This window comes from Dreissena polymorpha, chromosome 13, assembly GCF_020536995.1.
Source record: "Dreissena polymorpha isolate Duluth1 chromosome 13, UMN_Dpol_1.0, whole genome shotgun sequence".
Taxonomy (NCBI): Eukaryota; Metazoa; Mollusca; class Bivalvia; order Myida; family Dreissenidae; genus Dreissena; species Dreissena polymorpha.
In genome coordinates, this window is record NC_068367.1 from 3456148 (window position 1) to 3476036 (window position 19889).

Sequence of the window (19889 nt, forward strand, 5' to 3'; positions counted from 1 at the left end):
ACCTTGTTTACAGACAAATAAAGCAAAATAGTTTTGATTAAATCTTCCCTAGCCACGTCTTTTACTGACGGTATAGCAAAATAGTGACAATTAAATCTTCTTTGCCAACGTACTTTACTGATGAGTAAGGCAAAGCGAACAAAACCTAAGTAAAAAAAAACTGACTCGTACATCCCCACTGCTATGTTAGCAAATAACATGGGCAAATAACTCAAGAAATGCGTGGGTCACTAGGGATAAAAAGTCTCATGGTGACTAAATATCTCGAATTGCAATTACTGTGAAACCATTATTATTCGTCCGACATTAATTTTCGCCTTTTTTGTCCTTCGACCGATGGACGAATTCAAGATCCGAACGAACAATCATGTCCCATATTAGAAACAAATAAGACTGAATTACCGTAGGCATGAGGCATTTAAATCTAGCGTAATCCACGCATATGCACAGGGCTCGAAATTAACACTTGCACACTCGCAAAATGCGAGAAAAAAAGATTGCAAGGTAAGTTATAAGCCACTAGTATTTTTTGCAAATAAAGAAATAGTGCAAAAAAACGAGTAATATTGCTTAATGCGTTCGACGGCATGAACGCTAAACCGTAGGTCAATTTTTTTAACGTCCGAATACCCATATGCGGAAGCGCGTACCTTGTTTGTTGACTGGTATACTTATAATACGGATACACAGATGGTATTGATACAAAGAACATGAAACAGTCGACTATTCACACTCAAGTTAAATCTGGTTTTGACACAAAGGGGAGTTCATTATACAGTGTACTGACAACTGACATTTCCTGTAAAACGCGAATGCAATAAGGCTGTATCGAATGCGTCGACTTCGTTTAGGTATAATAGTGTTGATTAGCGCTAATTGTTAACAACTTTATTACCCGTTGTGTGTATTGTGATTTTCAGGGGTGTTGCAGATTATACAGCCTACACGCTGCGAATCCGGATTAAAGACAATACTATTAAACGCAATTAAAATATGAGGATGTGTGATCAACACCTGACTGAAATATATTCTGCGCTTTGTTACAAATTAATAAAGAACATTTTGATTTGTGTTTGGTTGACCGTGATAGTAATGGAAAAAGACTAATTGGCAATTGGCTTCGTTGTTTAAAACACTCGTTAACGATTATTCAGTCCCACTTATCCGCTGATCATAACAAAGAACGTGTAAATGACATGAAACAAGGGACAAAATTGTCACAAAACCAGGTTTTCATTGTGAAAAAAAAATATGATAAAGGGAGAAAACTCAAACTGAACTTTTGAAATGACCAAAAAAAATTAACCCCCTTTGTATTTTTTTTTTTTTTTTAAATCTATTTTTAGTCGTGGCGACCTTGACATTGGAGATATTGACGTGATTCTTTCGTGGGACACACCGTCCCATGATGGTGAACAAATGTGCCAAATGATTTTAAAATCTCACAATGAATGACATAGTTATGGCCAGGACAAGCTCATTTATGGCCATTTTTGACCTTTGAACTCAAAGTGTGACCTTGACCTTGGAGATATCGACGTAATTATTTCGCGCGACACACCGTCCAATGATGGTGAACAAATGTGCCAAATGATTTTAAAATCTGACGATGAACGACATAGTTATGGCTCGGACAAGCTCATTTATGGCCATTTTTGACCTTTGAACTCAAAGTGTGACCTTGACCTTGGAGATATCGACGTAATTATTTCGCGCGACACACCGTCCAATGATGGTGAACAAATGTGCCAAATGATTTTAAAATCTGACAATGAACGACATAGTTATGGCCCGGACAAGCTTATTCCGCCAGCCCGCCAGCCAGCCAGCCCGCCAGCCAGCCAGCCCGCCCGCATTCGCCAATCTAATAACCAGTTTTTTCCTTCGGAAAACCTGGTTAATAATAAGGGACAGTTACTATCACCTAAAATTACAGACTTGTTAACTGGCATATGCCAAACAAGGCCCACCTCCTGCAAGTGACTAGCAAGTGTCACCTCTCTTTCCCAAGCACGATTTTTTCGCAACTGCGTATTAAATGTATTACAAACAAATCGGACGTTTTTTTTTCAAAACCAGTAATGGACGAATTTAAGAGCGGACGAAATAGTCATTTTTATGAAAAGGGCGAAATTTTGTGCCGACGAAAATAAATGGTTTCACAGTATTAGTGTTTTGCATGTGATGATGTCAGGGTATTGACATAACATACCCGCTCTGTGAAGGAGGAGGAGTTTACCACATCGTTTTTAGACTCAAGAACCAACAGATGCACACATTTGATTCTCCTTCACAATTCTCTCATTCTAACGGAGAGCAAACTTTATATAACATGTTGTTTATTAACAATCCATGATTGAAACGGAACAAAGTTGACAGAACAAATGCTATCCAAGTATATTTACCAAAAAAAGGCATTATTTGGTAAACTTTCTCTCTTCTAAGTATGTAATGTTAAGCTTATGAACCATGCAGTGAATCTAATGATGTGCCCTACTTTTCTTATTGGTTCTCCTCCAAGCCCTGTCATTCTGTGCAACCTTAGAGACAAGAGTGCCCCGTCCAACCTTCTTAGACAGCACCCGTATCTTATCCACTAGCACTGACTTCAGGTCTCGTCTGTGTTTTAAATCATTCCACACCTGAGGATGATTAGCTTTCTGACAGAAAACACAACAACTCGTTTTATTGAAAGCATAATACAATTACCATCTATGATTAAATATGGTAAAACTTTGAATTGTTTAGTTCTTTAACTCTTCACACATATTTAATTATCAGCAGGAGATGGTCACTTTTCAGCATCACTAATCAAAGTAATATCAACAAAATATGCAACCAGTGAGCAGTGCTTCAAGCCAAATTGGGAAAATAATAAGCCAGAAAATAAAGAGATACATATAATCTAGAATGAGGACTGGGGAATGTAATGTCCCTTAGAACCATAAATTTATAGACAAAGAATTCTGATAAACCCTATGAGGCATTCAAGGGGAGGCATATCGACTGATAAGTAAACCACCATACCAGGTATGCTATCCGATGCCGTCTGCCTACCAGATGGTACATGATGGTGCTGGCCCCGCACAGACTCTTGCACAGAGAGCACGAGTACTTGCATTCTTCTGCCATTAACGGATGCATCAACTCCTTGATAAAATCCAACCCTGAAATTTGTATTACGTTTTTATTATTAATCTAACCTTGACATGTGTATAACATTTCCTTCATACAAAACAAATTTGTATAACGTTTCCTTGACATAATCCAACCCTTAAATGTGTCTAACGTTTCCTTGACATAATCCAACCCTTAAATGTATCTAACATTCCTTGACATTATCCAACCCTTAAATGTGTCTAACGTTTCCTTGACATAATCCAACCCTTAAATGTATCTAACGTTCCTTGAAATTATCCAACCCTTAAATGTATCTAATGTTCCTTGACATTATCCAACCCTTAAATGTGTCTAACGTTTCCTTGACATAATCCAACCCTTAAATGTATCTAACGTTCCTTGACATAATCCAACCCTTAAATGTATCTAACGTTCCTTGACATTATCCAACCCTTAAATGTGTCTAACGTTTCCTTGACATAATCCAACCCTTAAATGTATCTAACGTTCCTTGACATAATCCAACCCTTAAATGTATCTAACGTTCCTTGACATTATCCAACCCTTAAATGTGTCTAACGTTTCCTTGACATTATCCAACACTTAAATGTGTATATCGTTTCCTTGACATAATCCAACCCTTAAATGTATCTAACGTTCCTTGACATTATCCAACCCTTAAATGTGTCTTACGTTTCCTTGACATAATCCAACCCTTAAATGTATCTAACGTTCCTTGACATAATCCAACCCTTAAATGTATCTAACGTTCCTTGACATTATCCAACCCTTAAATGTGTCTAACATTTCCTTGACATAATCCAACCCTTAAATGTGTCTAACGTTTCCTTGACATTATCCAACACTTAAATGTGTATAACGTTTCCTTGACATAATCCAACCCTTAAATGTATCTAACGTTCCTTGAAATTATCCAACCCTTAAATGTGTCTAATGTTTCCTTGACATAATCCAACCCTTAAATGTGTCTAACGTTTCCTTGACATATTCCAACCCTTTAATGTGTCCAACTTTTCCTTGACATAATCCAACCCTTAAATGTGTCTAACTTTTCCTTGACATTATCCAACCCTAAAATGTGTCTAACATTTCCTTGACATAATCCAACCATAAAATGTGTCTAACATTTCCCTGACATAATCCAACCCTGAGATTTGAACAACGTTTCCGTGATAAAATAAAACCTCTATTAACGTAATGTTTCTTATGTTAACACTCAATTGCAGGTTATACTATATCAAGAAATAGTTGACTCTAAATAACAGGTTAATCTATATCAAGGAATTATCAACACTTTAATGCAGGGTTACAGTATATTATGGACGTAATAATGTGTTTGATTGCCAGTTTTGGATAAAGTAAAGATTTGCAGAATTATACTTCATGACTTGTGAATTATTGAAACTAAATTGCAGAGATGGACTATAATAAATATGATATAGTCCAACCTTACAATCAAACTTAACCTACATCAACTATCCATTCATATAGTGTAACCATGCATCTGTCAATAGGGATGTGTTTAGCAATTCAGTAAGCTCAAACATAATGTGCAATATCTCCCCCTTGGTTGCAGTGTTGTGAATCAAACAGCATATTATAACATTAATATAATTTAATTTTTGACGTAAATTTTAATAATCCTACGCACCCACGATACATATGTCCTCTGCGCCCGTCTGCTCGTATGCCTGGCAGATCTGGTCAAACTGGGACAGGTACATAATCTGCTCAGCCACCGGTGGGATGCCAAGTTCCTCTGAACCTTCCAGGGGTGGGGCTTAAATTTACAAAGGGATTAAAAACACGTTCATTCAGGGTTATATGAGCATCCTTCTGGGAAAACTGGGCTTAATACATGGGTGTAAAATTTCGTCCCAGATTAACCTGTGCAGTCCCAAAAGGTAAAATTATTGTTTAGAAGAAACTTCCTTGAAACAAAAAATTCCATAAAAGCAGACAGCAAAGTATATTTTATAGCCAAGTATATCCCAGAAGAGAAATAGAAATCTGTCCCCTAGTTGATGCATCATGTGGTCAAACTTTTGAGCATATGAGACAGAATCATAGGACACAACAACACTAAGGTGCCCTATTTATATATAATAATAATTCATGCATTAATCTTGTACGACAGTCTAGTTTTTCCTATCCTTTTACCAGGTACAGCCACAGGTTTGGTGTATTTCTTCTTGCCCTTGTTGTCAACAGGATTAAGCATATGTAAAACTTTCACAGCCCCACGTCCCTTTTCCCTCTCGATTTTGCGACCCTCGTAGTTCAACCTTGCTTGTTGCTGCTTCTTAATTGCAATCATTGATATGGATTCGTGTAGATCAGGATAGTGCTTTTTCTGCAAACATGTCACATTTATACTTGATTTTGGCAACTTAATCTATACCTAATTAAATGTAAAACTACATTCTATATCATGGGCTAATACTTTAAATAAGTTTATAATGTGTACATATTAGTGCAAGTTTGTGAATTGCTTTTCTAAACAATCAAGTCAAATCTGTCTTAGTCTTCATACATTTGTACATTCACTTTTGTAAATAAATGTTTAGTTTTTCTGCTGGTATTAAAACCTGCAAGCTTACCATATGAAACATTAATTCTTAACATTAAATATTAACTTTTGTTAGATTCTACAGATAATACAGACTACAGCAAGCTGTGAAAAAAAATATCAATGTAGTCCCTGCTCTTTATCGTATCATTATCTCGCTTTATATATATATATATTACACCATATGAATTTCTGAAGGGTTGTATAACGAGAGTTAAATTGCCTACAATCATATGATTTATTATATAACTTTTAAAATACATACTACATATACATACATTACATGTATAGTGATATTAGACCTCAAAATGACATGATTTATGAACATATTTGAAACAAGTAAAATTTTATCAGTTAGGGATAAAATACACCTGTTCTGATTTTTAATCTACTTTACATCTTAAGAAAGTATGGTGATGTTCCAATTAAAAATGGCTGAGTAAGAGAGCGAAAATAATCGCATTGCCCTATTTGGGTAATTCAATGGCAATAAGTCCAAAGTGCCTGATTGGATTTGCACTTAAACTCCCTTTAATTCTTTGTAACATTTGTTACGTACCCAAAAACATTTCAGCACATTGCCGGCATCAGAACTCTAGCTATTGAGAAACACGAGGGCTCAAGCATAATGTTGACCTATCAGGTGAAGTAGTAATAACACCAGGGCAAAGATGGCCCTAGTTCGCTCACCTGAGAGGAGTCGGTTCATTCAATCTTTACTAAATGTCAAACTTGACCTAGATATTGTCCAGACAAACATCCTGGTCAAGTTTCATCATTATTTCATCTGCGAGTCATGATCAATATACCTATGAAGTTTCATGAACCTAGGCATAAGCGTTCTTGAGTTATCATCCAGAAACCATTTTACTATTTCAGGTCACCGTGACCTTGACCTTTGACCTAGTGACCTGAAAATCAATAGGGGTCATCTGCGGTGCATGATCATTGTACCTATGAAGTTTAATGATCCTAGGCATAAGCGTTCTTGAGTAATCATCCAGAAACCATTTTACTATTTCAGGTTACCGTGACCTATACCTTTGACCTCGTGACCTGAAAATCAATAGGGGTCATCTTCGAGTCATGATCAAGGTACCTATGAAGTTTCATGATCCTAGGCATAAGCGTTCTTGAGATATCATCTGGAAACCATTTTACTATTTCGGGTCACCGTGACCTTGACCTTTGACCTAGTGATCTGAAAATCAATAGGGGTCATCTACGAGTCATGATCAATTTACCTATGAGGTTTCATGATCCTAGGCCTTATCGTTCTCCAGTTATCATCCGGAAACCATTTTACTATTTTGGGTCATCGTGACCTTGACCTTTGACCTAGTTACCTGAAAATCGAGAGGGGTCATCTATGAGTTATGATCAATGCACCAATGAAGTTTCATGATCCTAGGCCTAAGCATTCTTCAGTTATCATCCGGAAACCATTTTACTATTTTGGGTCATCGTGACCTTGACCTTTGACCTAGTGATCTGAAAATCAGTAGGGCTTATCTGCGAGTCATGATCAACGCATCTATGAGTTTTCATGATCCTAGGCATAAACTTTCTTGAGTTATCATCCGGAAACCATTTTACTGCTTTGGGTCACTGTGACCTTGACCTTTGACCTGAAAATCAATAGGGGTCATCTGCGAGTCATGATCAATGTATCTATGAAGTTTCATGATCCTAGGCATAAGTGTTCTTGAGTTATCATCCGGAAACCATTTTACTATTTCGGGTCATCTTGACCTTTGACCTTGTGAAGTGAAAATCAATAGGGGTCATTTGCGAGTCATGATCAATGTACCTATGATGTTTCATGATCCTTGGCATAAGCCCTCTTGAGTTATCATCCGGAAACCATCTGGTGGACGGACGGACCGACATGAGCAAAAAAATTTACCCCCAATCTTCGAAAGGGAGGGGGGGGCATAATGATAAAACTGTCTCCCTCCCAGCAGCCATGTTATTCAACTGACCGGAACCTTTTTTTAACTCAACTCTCGTATCAAGGAAACAAATGTTCTGAGCAAATTTCATGAAAATTTGGCCAAAAATGTGACTTCTACTGTGTTCACATGTTTTTACAATATACATATAGAGAAAAATGCCCCGCCCACTGTCCATGTTTTCTCACCAATCCCGACCATTTTCAAACTCGTTCGAGATATCAATAAAACCAATGTTTTGACCAACTTTTATGATGATTGGACAAAAATTGTGACTTCTAGAGTGTTTACAAAGTTTCTCTATTGCCAAATAGGAAAAACTGCCACTATATGCATATAGAGAAAAATGCCCCGTCCACTGGCGGCCATGTTTTTTCACCGATCTCGACCATTTTCGAACTCTTTCGAAACATTAATTGAACCAATGTTCTGACCAACTTTCATGATGATTGGGCAAAAATTGTGACTTCTAGAGTTTTTACAAGGTTTCTCTATAGCCAAACAAGGAAAACTGCCCCGCCCACTGGCGGCCATGTTTTTCAACGCATCTGAACCACTTTTAAACTCATCCAAGATATCATTTAGACAAACATTTTGACAAAGTTACATGAAGATTAGGCATAAAATGTGACTTCTACAGTGTTTACAAGGTTTTTCTTTTTTTTTGACCTAGTGACCTAGTTTTTGACCCGGCACAACCCAGTTTCGAACTCGGCTGAGATTTCATTGAGACAAAGCTTCTGACCAAGTTTCATGAAGATGGGACAAGAAATGTGGCCTCTAGAGTGTTTACGAGCAAATGTTAACGGATGGACAGACATACGACGGACAACGACCAGTCACAAAAGCTCACCTGAGCAATCAGGTGAGCTAAAAAATAATTTTGTTTTGTTTTTAGTAAAAGTGACTTAAACTTTGATCTGACTCGAAAAAATGCCGTCCCCAGTAAGGTCTGCATGTAAGCTATATTTCATAAACATTTCATCACAGTAACCCAATAAAAACTCCAATTATCCAGTAAAAAACAATATTTTTATTTTTAGAAACAGTGACCATAACCTTGGCCTCTCTGGCCCCCAAATCAATTTCAAAGTTTGGTATGCTAACTATACACACAATGTTAGTGCAATATCTCAATTCAAACTTGAGTTACATGTACTTAACTTAAACATGCTTTATTTTAAATCAAGTAGCAGTGACCTTAACCTTTAGCCAACTAGTCGGCCCAAATACAATTCAAAGGTAGTTCTTCATGCATGCATACTTAATGAATAGTTTCATCAATAATGGCCTATGCAAACTAAAAACCCTATCTGACAATGCCTGCATACCAGTCCCAAATCTAATAGCAAGGCTATCAAACTTCCTTGAAAATCTTGATTAAAAAAATACAGTTTTTACATAAAATGCCATCTTGTGTGGAGTTTGCATGATATTCCACAGTATTACTTTGTGACTTCCCTTGTTATTACGCATCTTGCAGATGTAGCAAAAAGAACAAGTTTACTTACAAAGAAAGCCAGCTTGTGTGGTGTTCCCATGATGTGTCGCAGTATAACTTTGTGACTGCCCTTGTTGTTACACAGCTTGCAGATGTAGTGCTGAGGAATCTTCTCATTGAAGTCATGGAATTCATAGATGTCCTCAAGACCTGCAAAACAATAAGGAATAAGTCACAAAGCCAGTATTCACAAAGCTTCTTAAGAAAATCTTAGCAAAAGTTGAACTAAAGTGAAGTTTTCAATCAATTTTTCAATGAAAACTTAAGTGGTTTCAAATTGATGGCTACAAATTGATCCACTAGGCAAAATAAAATTTATTTGGAGTTCTTTGTGAAAAAGTACAAACAAGCCAAAGTAAGCCGTAATTTCCAAAGGTACAGCACTTTAGGGTCTTGGGAAGTGTTTTCAACAGTTATTGTTTAACATTTGTCCTGATGACAAATTGTTTGACTTGGCAAAAGCACGGTCCACAAGGCTATATCACCTGCTGAGACATTTTCGTTGATCTAATGACCTTGACTTTTAAGTCAGATTGTTTCTGATCATCTTGTTCAGTGATATTAACCTTTCAATTTCAAGCAAATCCTTCACAGAATTTAATGTATCTGAAGCAGATACAGCTTAACAATTGACCTTGAAGTGTGACATTGACCTTCAAGTGTGACATTGACCTTCAAGTGTGACATTGACTTTCAAGTGTGACATTGACCTTCAAGTATGACATTGACCTTCAAGTATGACATTGACCTTCAAGTGTGACATTGACCTTCAAGTGTGACATTGACCTTCAAGTGTGACATTGACATTCAAGTGTGACATTAACTTTCAAGTGTGACATTGACCTTCAAGTGTGACATTTACCTTCAAGTGTGACATTGACCTCTAAGTGTGACATTGACCTTCAAGTGTGACATTGGCTTCAAGTGTGACATTGACCTTCAAGTGTGACATTGACCTTCAAGTGTGACATTGACCTTCAAGTGTGACATTGACCGTAGACAGCCTGACTGACTTATGCCCTCTGCATACTATCTCCATGACCAAATATTGAAACCAAGTTTAATGAAAATCCTTCTATTTGCAAAGAGGTATGGAGCGGTTACAAAAGTAAAAGCTCTAACTTTTGACCTCACGCAAGCCGTGTCTACTTTGTCTAAAAGAGCTGAAAAAACAACTTTTTTACATGAAAATGCTTCAAAGCGTATAGAAGATATAAAGCAAACACAAAAATGGAGGCTTTGAACTGCAACTGGCATAAGTATGTACACTTAGTACTGGTAAACCAGCTAAACCAAGACATATGCAAGTGATGAAAATGACCACCCAGTTATGACTGAAATATTGTTGGTATCAGCAAAACTTCCAAATAAACAAAGTAAACAAACCTAAAAGTGGAGATTCCAAGGCAGTATGAAATTCCTTATACAAGAGGCATTCAACATTTCTGTCTACCACTGGCTCCTCATTCTTTCTGGTAGTTTCTGCATCAGCTGACTCATTTTTCTCTGGGGCTTCATTTTCAACTTTGTCAATTTTCAAATGTTCGGGCTCCAATGAGCTGCCATTGTCTGCTTTTGTCAAATCTTGGCCCCCCTTGTTTTCGCCCTGTAAATGATGATGTTTTGGGTCTAAACATGCATGTTTCAACTTTTATTCTATTCTTTTATTATTAACAACAAAAATAAGCACAATATCTTAAAAGAAGAATCTTAACCAAATACATAAAGGTTAAAAATTATACAAGGAAGGGAACACATATAATAATATATAATACCTTGCTGTCACTGTCTTTCTTATGATCTCCCTCAGTATCCTTTGATTTTGAACTGCTGCTATCACGTGACTTTTTTCGTTCCCGTGACCTTGACCTCCTTTTATAATTTGGTGACCTTGAACGACGTCTACGCTCAGGCGTTCTTGACCTGCGATACTCTCCTGATCGGATTCTCGGTCTAACTTGTTCACGGTTTCTAATTCTCTCACGTGATCGTGATCTACGACCCCGTTCATGTTCACGATCAGAGAGTCTTCTGTCTATATCTTAAAGACAAAACAAACAAAACTATAACTCATAACACATTACAACAACATGAAATGTGTCCATTGTAAATGGATGCCCTTACAAAAGGTCAAAGGACACATAAATAAATGTTGGTTTGATAGTCAACACATGAATAAACAGTGCTCCAGCTTGGATTTGAAAAGGGCAGGGGGGGGGGGGGGGCTATTATGTCAAAAGGGAACTTTAAAGCAAGCAGTTTTTGTCAAAAAGGAACTTTAGAGCGCGAGGTTGTATCCGGAATGCTTCCTGTTGGATATTCATTTTTATATTATTAATAATTTTTAGAATATATTATTTCCATTATAAGAAAACCTTGTAAATAACATGTTTGAAATGAGTTATAAATAAATATCAATGTGATACGAGATTAATAAATCATAATATGTTTAAAAAAAAAAATAAATTAGAAATAAAAGCGCAGGGCGGGGCCTCGGAAGGCAGGGTAGGGCTTCGGAATGGCAGGGCGCTGCGCCCTCTCATTTTGGCCTCGCAGAAACTTTATGCCTCCCTTTTATGGCATAAACACTTTTTGTATTTACATGACAAATGACACCGACTCGCAATCAGGTTTTCAATGTATAACTTATATAAGTTTTCACAAGTTGCTGAATGGAAACCATAAATCCATTTGAAGCAAGAGACCTTGATGACCCTATCTATATCAATCATGCAATCTCAAGATAGGTCTTACTACTAGGAAAGTAGCAATGCACTGTATAGCTATTTATTGGACACCATTTTTCTATTTGTAAAAGTAACCGTTACCCAAATTTAATTTCAAAAGATGTTTTATCTATATAGTTTCCAGGAATAGAGTTCAATATTTTCCTTAAGTTGTGCTCTAGAGGGTGGAAGCCAAAATAAAACTCCATCACTATGCCCAATTTCCAAGCAACTTGAGCAAATCTGATAACTGATATGTGTCTTCAAATATTTGGGAATAAACACTCTGCACAGAACTACATTATACATTTTGTATTTAAACACTAATTTACCTTACCAGAACTTGAAAGGAATTTCACCATCATTTGTTTCCACTGATGGTTATGATATTGCATTCATGTACTGTGAAACCAATATATTGGTTGAGACTAACTTTTGTTGATTTCCATGGGTAGGCTTATGCATGCATTCAGATGTTCAATTAATGTTTACATATGACATGTTTTACCATTCAATTTTCAGCCAAAACTGAATTTTGTCTAGGATATATTTTTGTCTTTCTTAGAATTGTATGAAAATATTTCACCAAAACGCCACAAATCAAGATTATTTTCCGAATATGACAGCTATGAATCACATTCCAAAGAATTGACAAAAAAACGTTAAATTCTTAAAGACAAATAAGTATACTTATAGATAATAATAGGTTAGTGTTGATTATAGATCAGGTTTATCATGCGAGGCTTAGAAAACAAAAAGCACGAGCCTTATCCCACTTTTTAACCAGGTTTTCCGAAGGAAAAAACTGGTTATTAGATTGGCGAATGCGGGCGGGCTGGCTGGCTGGCGGGCTGGCTGGCTGGCGGGCTGGCGGAATAAGCTTGTCCGGGCCATAACTATGTCGTTCATTGTCAGATTTTAAAATCATTTGGCACATTTGTTCACCATCATTGGACGGTGTGTCGCGCGAAATAATTACGTCGATATCTCCAAGGTCAAGGTCACACTTTGAGTTCAAAGGTCAAAAATGGCCATAAATGAGCTTGTCCGAGCCATAACTATGTCGTTCATCGTCAGATTTTAAAATCATTTGGCACATTTGTTCACCATCATTGGACGGTGTGTCGCGCGAAATAATTACGTCGATATCTCCAAGGTCAAGGTCACACTTTGAGTTCAAAGGTCAAAAATGGCCATAAATGAGCTTGTCCTGGCCATAACTATGTCATTCATTGTGAGATTTTAAAATCATTTGGCACATTTGTTCACCATCATGGGACGGTGTGTCCCACGAAAGAATCACGTCAATATCTCCAATGTCAAGGTCGCCACGACTAAAAATAGATTTAAAAAAAAAAAAAAAACTTACAAAGGGGGTTAATTTTTTTTGGTCATTTCAAAAGTTCAGTTTGAGTTTTCTCCCTTTATCAGATTTTTTTTTCACAATGAAAACCTGGTTTTGTGACAATTTTGTCCCTTGTTATTCAGTTAATCTTTGTATTTAAACAAAATTAGTTTACCTGGATAATTTCGCTGGATTTATGACGTCGTTTTGTCGAAAACATGACGTCATTTTGTGCCGTGGTTTATAGTAGAAATTTAATCAACAGGGCTTTAATCAACCGAATTCACTGTAAAAGTGGGATAAAATTCATTTCAATATTAAATTCACTGTCTCACAAATCCCACTAGGGTCTAAACATAGACAGTGTCTCTTACCTCTACGTTTCTGCGTTGTTATCAGCACTGACTCCAGCATCTCGCTCTTCTCCTCACCATTGACAGAGTACACACGGAACAGATAGTCTGTGCCTGCCTGCAGTCTGAAACAGACAGTCAAAACATGTAGTACATATTTTTCTTTTATACCTAATGATAAAATAGGACATTTCTGCAGTGAAATAACAACAGTGAAACTAACAAACTTTCTGAACTCCTTTTTCTATTTTTTGATTATCATAAATAGTTATATATACACTTCAACACCGTTATTTCGAACACCGATAATCCGAAGTCACCGTTATTTCGAAGTATTTTCCGGGTCCCGATTTTGGTTCTTCTTTGTTTAATGTAAAATTTCATTGTTAATCTGAACTTTGTTAAACCGAAGAAATCGTTAATTCGAAGTGATTCTGTCGGTCCCAACACTATAATTCGCACCTAATTGTCAATCTTTTATCCGAAGTTAAAACTGCAAAACACTGAGCGTAATTTCACACCTTTGTAGTCTGCACTTTGCATGTCAAAAACGGATAATTACACCTTTGTCGTCTGCGACTTAATCGGCCAGCGATCAGCCGACGCAGTACTTAAAAGATGAATCCAGCGACGACGACGAGGCCGACAACACAAGAATGAACATGATATCCAATCAATGTGTGACCGCATCAACGACGTTAGGCAGTTCTGCGAGCAAAACAAGGGCGGAAGTGAATTGTTGAATGTCCTTGACAAATTGGAGAAATATGTTACATGCGTCCAGTTTAGTGCTGCTTACGCCGATGTTCAGAGAGACATCGCGTCTTATTTAAAAAAAGTTAATTCATTTCCGAAAATGTACTCATATGTATTTACATGTATTATAATGTGTGCTGTTCATGGTATTTTATATGTTTTGTTATTAGAGAAAAATAAAAAGAAGAAGAAAAAGGAACGTTTTATTCCTCCGTTTGTTACGAATAGAAATCTATTGCTATCTGACTAGTCTACGTTTTTAAGTAAAACCATTATTAATATTAGCGTGTAATTGAACCATGCGAATTCCACAACGTTTTATTTGTACAGAGTCAAAGAAGTCTTCTGTCAAATGTTTGTTTCGAATAATCGTTAATCCGAAGTATTTTTACGGTCCCGACGACTTTGAAATAACGGTGTTGAAGTGTATATTTTCTATGATCACAAGTGAATTAAAATCGACATTCAACTGAATCCAACAATTATTTATATTATTTTATGCTTTTTCACTGTTTATTTAAATTGTAAAAGAGTTTAACTGGAGAATCTTGCTGGTATAATGACATCATTTCATCACACTAATGATGTCATTTTGTGTTTTGAAATGTATTGAGGCACGCCACGGGAGAAAAGGTAACTTTTCATGCGAAAGTGAAACAGCTGTTAATTATTTTCTTGAAAAAGGGACATAAAAGAAACAGAAAATATGTTCATGTCAGTGTAAGATCGTTTGTTATTTCACTCGTGATCATAGATAAATACTATGACATGAACAAATGTCCTCTATATCATATTCACAGGCTGTTCTGGTTTTATGCTGGTTGCATAAAGCCATTTTGTCTTAGCTTTTGAGCAGGAAAATGTTAATAAATTGTAAGAAAAACTCCTTTGTATACTCCTAATGTTATAAAATTGTCTTAGTTGAAAAAAGGGCCAAAACTTTCGTCATATTTAACATAGAATGCTCAAAATTGCACATGGACACATTCATAGCATAATGAACTATGCCTGCAAGTATGAATGTTGTGTGTTGTTAAATGGAAGGGAATGCCTTCAGACAAATTTCCGTATTCGGACAGATGGACAATTTATCTATTGTCAAGATAAACATTTTGAACATGTTTTATAAAAATTGAGTCACAAATGTGACTTCTAGAGAAGTAATATGCTTTTCCTATTACTTTACTTATTGACGTAGCAATAACATTCCTTTACAAACTTGGACAAGATATTGTATTGACTAAGTTTCAACAAGATTGAATAAAAAACAAGAGCTGTCTCCATCGGAAGACATATGCCCTGAAACCTTAACGGGACCCTAACTTCAAGTTCAAGGTCAAAGGGGTCAAAGTTTGTCTGCGTATGGCCTTCTCCATATACACATGCATACCAAACATGAAGGTTACGTGTGAAGCGACATAGAAGTTATGGGCATTTTTCGAAACCTAAACGCAAAAGTGGGACAGAAGGACAGACAGACAGACAGACAGACTGACAGTGTGATCACTATATGCCATCCTTCGGGGGAATAAAAAGTGGCTTTTAGAGGGGTCATGGACTAAAATTTGACACTGCATGATGCCTATCATAAACAGACCTTAACAGCTCACCTTAAGCACGTTGTTTTCAGATGAGGTAAAAATACATACCCTGTCACTTCGAATTCATGGCGCTTGGTCTGACCGGCCCTAGCCCAGCTTGTCTCCCTTGCGTTCCTGTACTCTACCACATACTTCCCAACCAGCTGCTCTTCAGCAGGGGTTCGCGTGTGCCAGTACAGCATCAGCCACGTGTAGTGGATGGAGCGAGCTTCCAATGGACCAAGGGGCTTAGGGGGGATCACTGGTCGAGCATGTGAAGAATTCGAGAGTTGAGTGAGAAAATGTTACATTTAGTTAACATGTTTATATAATATGCAACAGTTTTAAGCTATTAACTCACGAAGTTTCGTAATGACTCAAGAGCACTGACTCATCCAACATTAACAGATATAAAGTCGAACAAAAACTTCAAATTTGAATTTTGCAAAAACAGCTTAACATACAACGGTTCTGCACACAGTCCTTAAAAGGTCTTTTAAAGACCAAGAAGCTTTCAGAGGAAAACTATTTGTAAGAACCAAAACAATGCTTAATAATAATCAAGCCAGTTGAAAGCAAGAGTAACTATCAGTTGTGTGTATTGTACAAGAAATAATTACACTTACACAAAGATTTTTGCCTTCAAAAAGTTATACTTACAAGAGATGTGTTTGTCAGAAACACAATGCCCCCTATTGCGCCGCTTTGATTTAAATATTTTTGTTTTTTATTATATCCCTTTAAAAAATATAACTTCTCTTTTAAAAATGATCTGTACCTGCCAAATTATAAATATAAATTATCTCCCTTCAATGCTTGTTAGTTCCCTTGGATTTGTTTTTTTACCTTTGACCTTGAAGGATGACCTTGACCTTTCACCACTCAAAATGTGCAGCTCCACGAGACACACATGCATGCCAAATATCAAGTTGCTATCTTCCATATTGCAAAAAGTTATGGCCATGTTTTCGGACAGACAGACGGACAGAAAGACTGACTGACAGACGGACGGACAATTCAACTGCTATATGCCACCCTTCCAAGGGAATAATAAAATGGACATTGATATTTAAAGTTTCATTCAAAATTGTTATTACTAAGCAATTTTTTTTTAATTTGGGTAGTACCTCTAATTTGGTTTTTCTCTAGAGCAATAAGAAAACCACACCTTGAACTCTGTTGCTGCTGTGTGGACCCTGGGGCCTGGAAGGGCCAGTGTTGGAGTGCTCAGAAGCTGTCCTGTCTGAGGCAACATCTTGAGAGGATGTTACCATCACGCCGCTTGTATTGATCCCTGCAGAGGCATTTTAGATCCATGTTAGCGCATTCAGAAGTCCAAATAGTCATTTGTTATTAAATCCCCTGGCAATACAAGTATTTTCATGTTCAGATATTTTTTCTTGTTACATTACTGCATTCAGGGATGTTTCTATGATAACGGGTCACTAGATGTATTATTACTCTGGTCTTTTTTTTTAATGTTATGCTAAGTTGAGTCAACATTAATCAATAACCAAAATAGCTATAAGCTTTCAGTGTTAAATAAGAGAAATGTAAGCCACTAGATTCCAGACAGTGTTAACTTAAGTTGATCAATCAATTTAAAGGCCATTATTTCACTGGAGTTGTAGTATGGTTTTTATATCTTTTGGTCAGGCTTTCAAGTGGTATTGAGAAAAATCAGGGATCTAAAACTGGAAATTATCTGCTTTAAACAATGAAAAACAACAAAGTAAATTACCAATATTCTTTAGGGTTTTCTTTCCTGGTTCCCAAATAAATATGAAAAATGAAACGGCCCAAAATTGTGAAATGTCAGTATAATGACTTAAAAGCGTTCTTATTTATTCTGACCCACTAGTGAAAAGTTCAAATTTTGTCACCCCACCTTAGTTAATGTCTTTAATCTTTCAAAACAAACATATATCCTCTACTCAATGTACCTGTCATCAAGGTGGTTGGAGCAACCAGAGCCTTGAGAGGGTTACCATACTTGTCTGTGTCAAACCGACTGGTCTTGGCCTGTATATTGAACACTGAAACAGAGTTGTGAAAATATTGATCACTGTAACAGAGTACAAAAACGTCTAATTGTTACCAGGACCTGTATTCACTTTAAACAAACAAAATATTCTTGAAACATTTTTGTTGTTTAAAGGACATTTACTTTAAATATGTTTAACATACTTGGTACTAACAAACACAAAAACAGAAGGGCTGATGTTGTTTAAGAAAAAATTTCAAAATACACTGAAATCGTCATACATTTGAGTCTTGTTCTGAGAAAACTGGGCTTAATGCATGTGCATAAAGTGTCATCCCAGATTAGCCTGTGCAGTCCGCACAGGCTAATCAGGGACAACACTTTTCGCTTTTATGGTATTTTTCGTTTAAAGTTAGTCTCTTCTTCACAAAAATCCAGTTAAGGCGGAAGGTGCTGTCCCTAATTAGCCTGTGCGGACTGCACAGGCTAATCTGGGACGACATTTTACGCACATGCATTAAGCCCAATTTTTTCAGAACAAGACACATTTAGTTCAAATTGTAAATACTAAAGTTATGCAAGTACTAGTCAGATAAGTATCATTCACTTACATTCTTGTGCTTTCTTCTGTAATGTCTGCAAAAAAACAACACAACAATGTAATCATGTACACCTTTAGTAGCATTTGAACTTTTTTGTAAAACTTAAGATAGCCATCAAGTACATGTGGTGCAGTATGGACACTGACTTATAAGTGTAACTATTTTTTTCCAGATTAATTTTCTTAAGTTTCATTCAGATTGACGTTTATAATATGTATATACAATATATATTGATCTTGTAAAGAAAATTAGAAAAAATTATCATAAGTTGGACTTAAAACTATAATATTTGACACACAATTTTAACTGTGTACAAAGTTGAAATTTCAAACATCAATTGAAGTTTTTTTCTTGCACCAGGATTCAACTGAATGAATTGTGAGGACATACCAATAAATGAAGATCACCCTTGAGATGGGCTTCAAACACTGACTCATCCACGCAGACCAAATTGCAGTCCTTAAAAACATAACAGCATGTCAAGAATAACTCTTCAGAATATGATTTGAAGAACATGACCATTTTACCTCATATTTTTAACTTAATAAAAATGCCAAACAGTTGATACTGCAGCTGGTAATTTAACTTTTACATTGAGATCAACAATATTCTGACTGGCAAACTCTATTTAAAACCATAGACAAGGGACAAAATTGTCACAAAACCAGGTTTTCATTGTGAAAAAAAAATCTGATAAAGGGAGAAAACTCAAACTGAACTTTTGAAATGAACAAACAAAATTAACCCCCTTTGTAAGTTTGTTTTTAAAAAAAATCTATTTTTAGTCGTGGCGACCTTGACATTGAAGATATTGACGTTATTCTTTCGTGCGACACACCGTCCCATGATGGTCAACAAATGTGCCAAATGATTTTAAAATCTCACAATGAATGACATAGTTATGGCCAGGACAAGCTCATTTATGGCCATTTTTGACCTTTGAACTCAAAGTGTGACCTTGACCTTGGAGATATCGACGTAATTATTTCGCGCGACACACCGTCCAATGATGGTGAACAAATGTGCCAAATGATTTTAAAATCTGACAATGAACGACATAGTTATGGCCCGGACAAGCTTGTTCCGCCCGCCCGCCAGCCAGACCGCCAGCCAGCCAGCCCGCCCGCATTCGCCAATCTAATAACCAGTTTTTTCCTTCGGAAAACCTGGTTAAAAACCTGGTTAAAAAGGCTAGCTTCTGTCAATATCTTGTCATGCTATGTAAAATATTAAATCAAATTTTAATTTTGAATTGTGAAATGGCGGTTTTTAACAGTTTTAAGCCCAAAAAGTCCAATTTTCACAGTTGAAAATGGCCGTTTTTGTCAAGTATAGTTGCCTTACTAGATTTGTGAAATGTCCGTGTCAAAATTGTGAAAT

General features: G+C 36.5%; 1 protein-coding gene and 1 long non-coding RNA gene across 4 annotated transcripts in view; one reads left to right on the forward strand and one right to left on the reverse strand.

The window, feature by feature from the left end:
• The window catches only part of LOC127856378 (uncharacterized), a 47833-nt gene that overhangs the window by 7767 nt on the left and 20177 nt on the right, over positions 1 to 19889 (reverse strand). For all 3 annotated transcript variants that reach the window (XM_052392522.1, XM_052392523.1, XM_052392521.1), the window contains exons 4-16: positions 18900 to 18968; positions 18519 to 18543; positions 17867 to 17959; positions 17092 to 17217; positions 15993 to 16185; positions 13609 to 13712; positions 10939 to 11204; positions 10550 to 10769; positions 9174 to 9313; positions 5302 to 5494; positions 4793 to 4921; positions 3028 to 3167; positions 2498 to 2660 (exon numbers count right to left, since the gene is read on the reverse strand). In XM_052392522.1, coding sequence (XP_052248482.1) covers positions 2498 to 2660; positions 3028 to 3167; positions 4793 to 4921; positions 5302 to 5494; positions 9174 to 9313; positions 10550 to 10769; positions 10939 to 11204; positions 13609 to 13712; positions 15993 to 16185; positions 17092 to 17217; positions 17867 to 17959; positions 18519 to 18543; positions 18900 to 18968 — 1861 coding nt within the window. The remainder of the gene's footprint in view (positions 1 to 2497; positions 2661 to 3027; positions 3168 to 4792; positions 4922 to 5301; positions 5495 to 9173; positions 9314 to 10549; positions 10770 to 10938; positions 11205 to 13608; positions 13713 to 15992; positions 16186 to 17091; positions 17218 to 17866; positions 17960 to 18518; positions 18544 to 18899; positions 18969 to 19889) is intronic.
• Positions 1190 to 19686, forward strand: LOC127856383 (uncharacterized). Its single transcript, XR_008037992.1, has 2 exons — positions 1190 to 1229; positions 19178 to 19686. It is a non-coding gene; the product is annotated as an uncharacterized LOC127856383 (long non-coding RNA).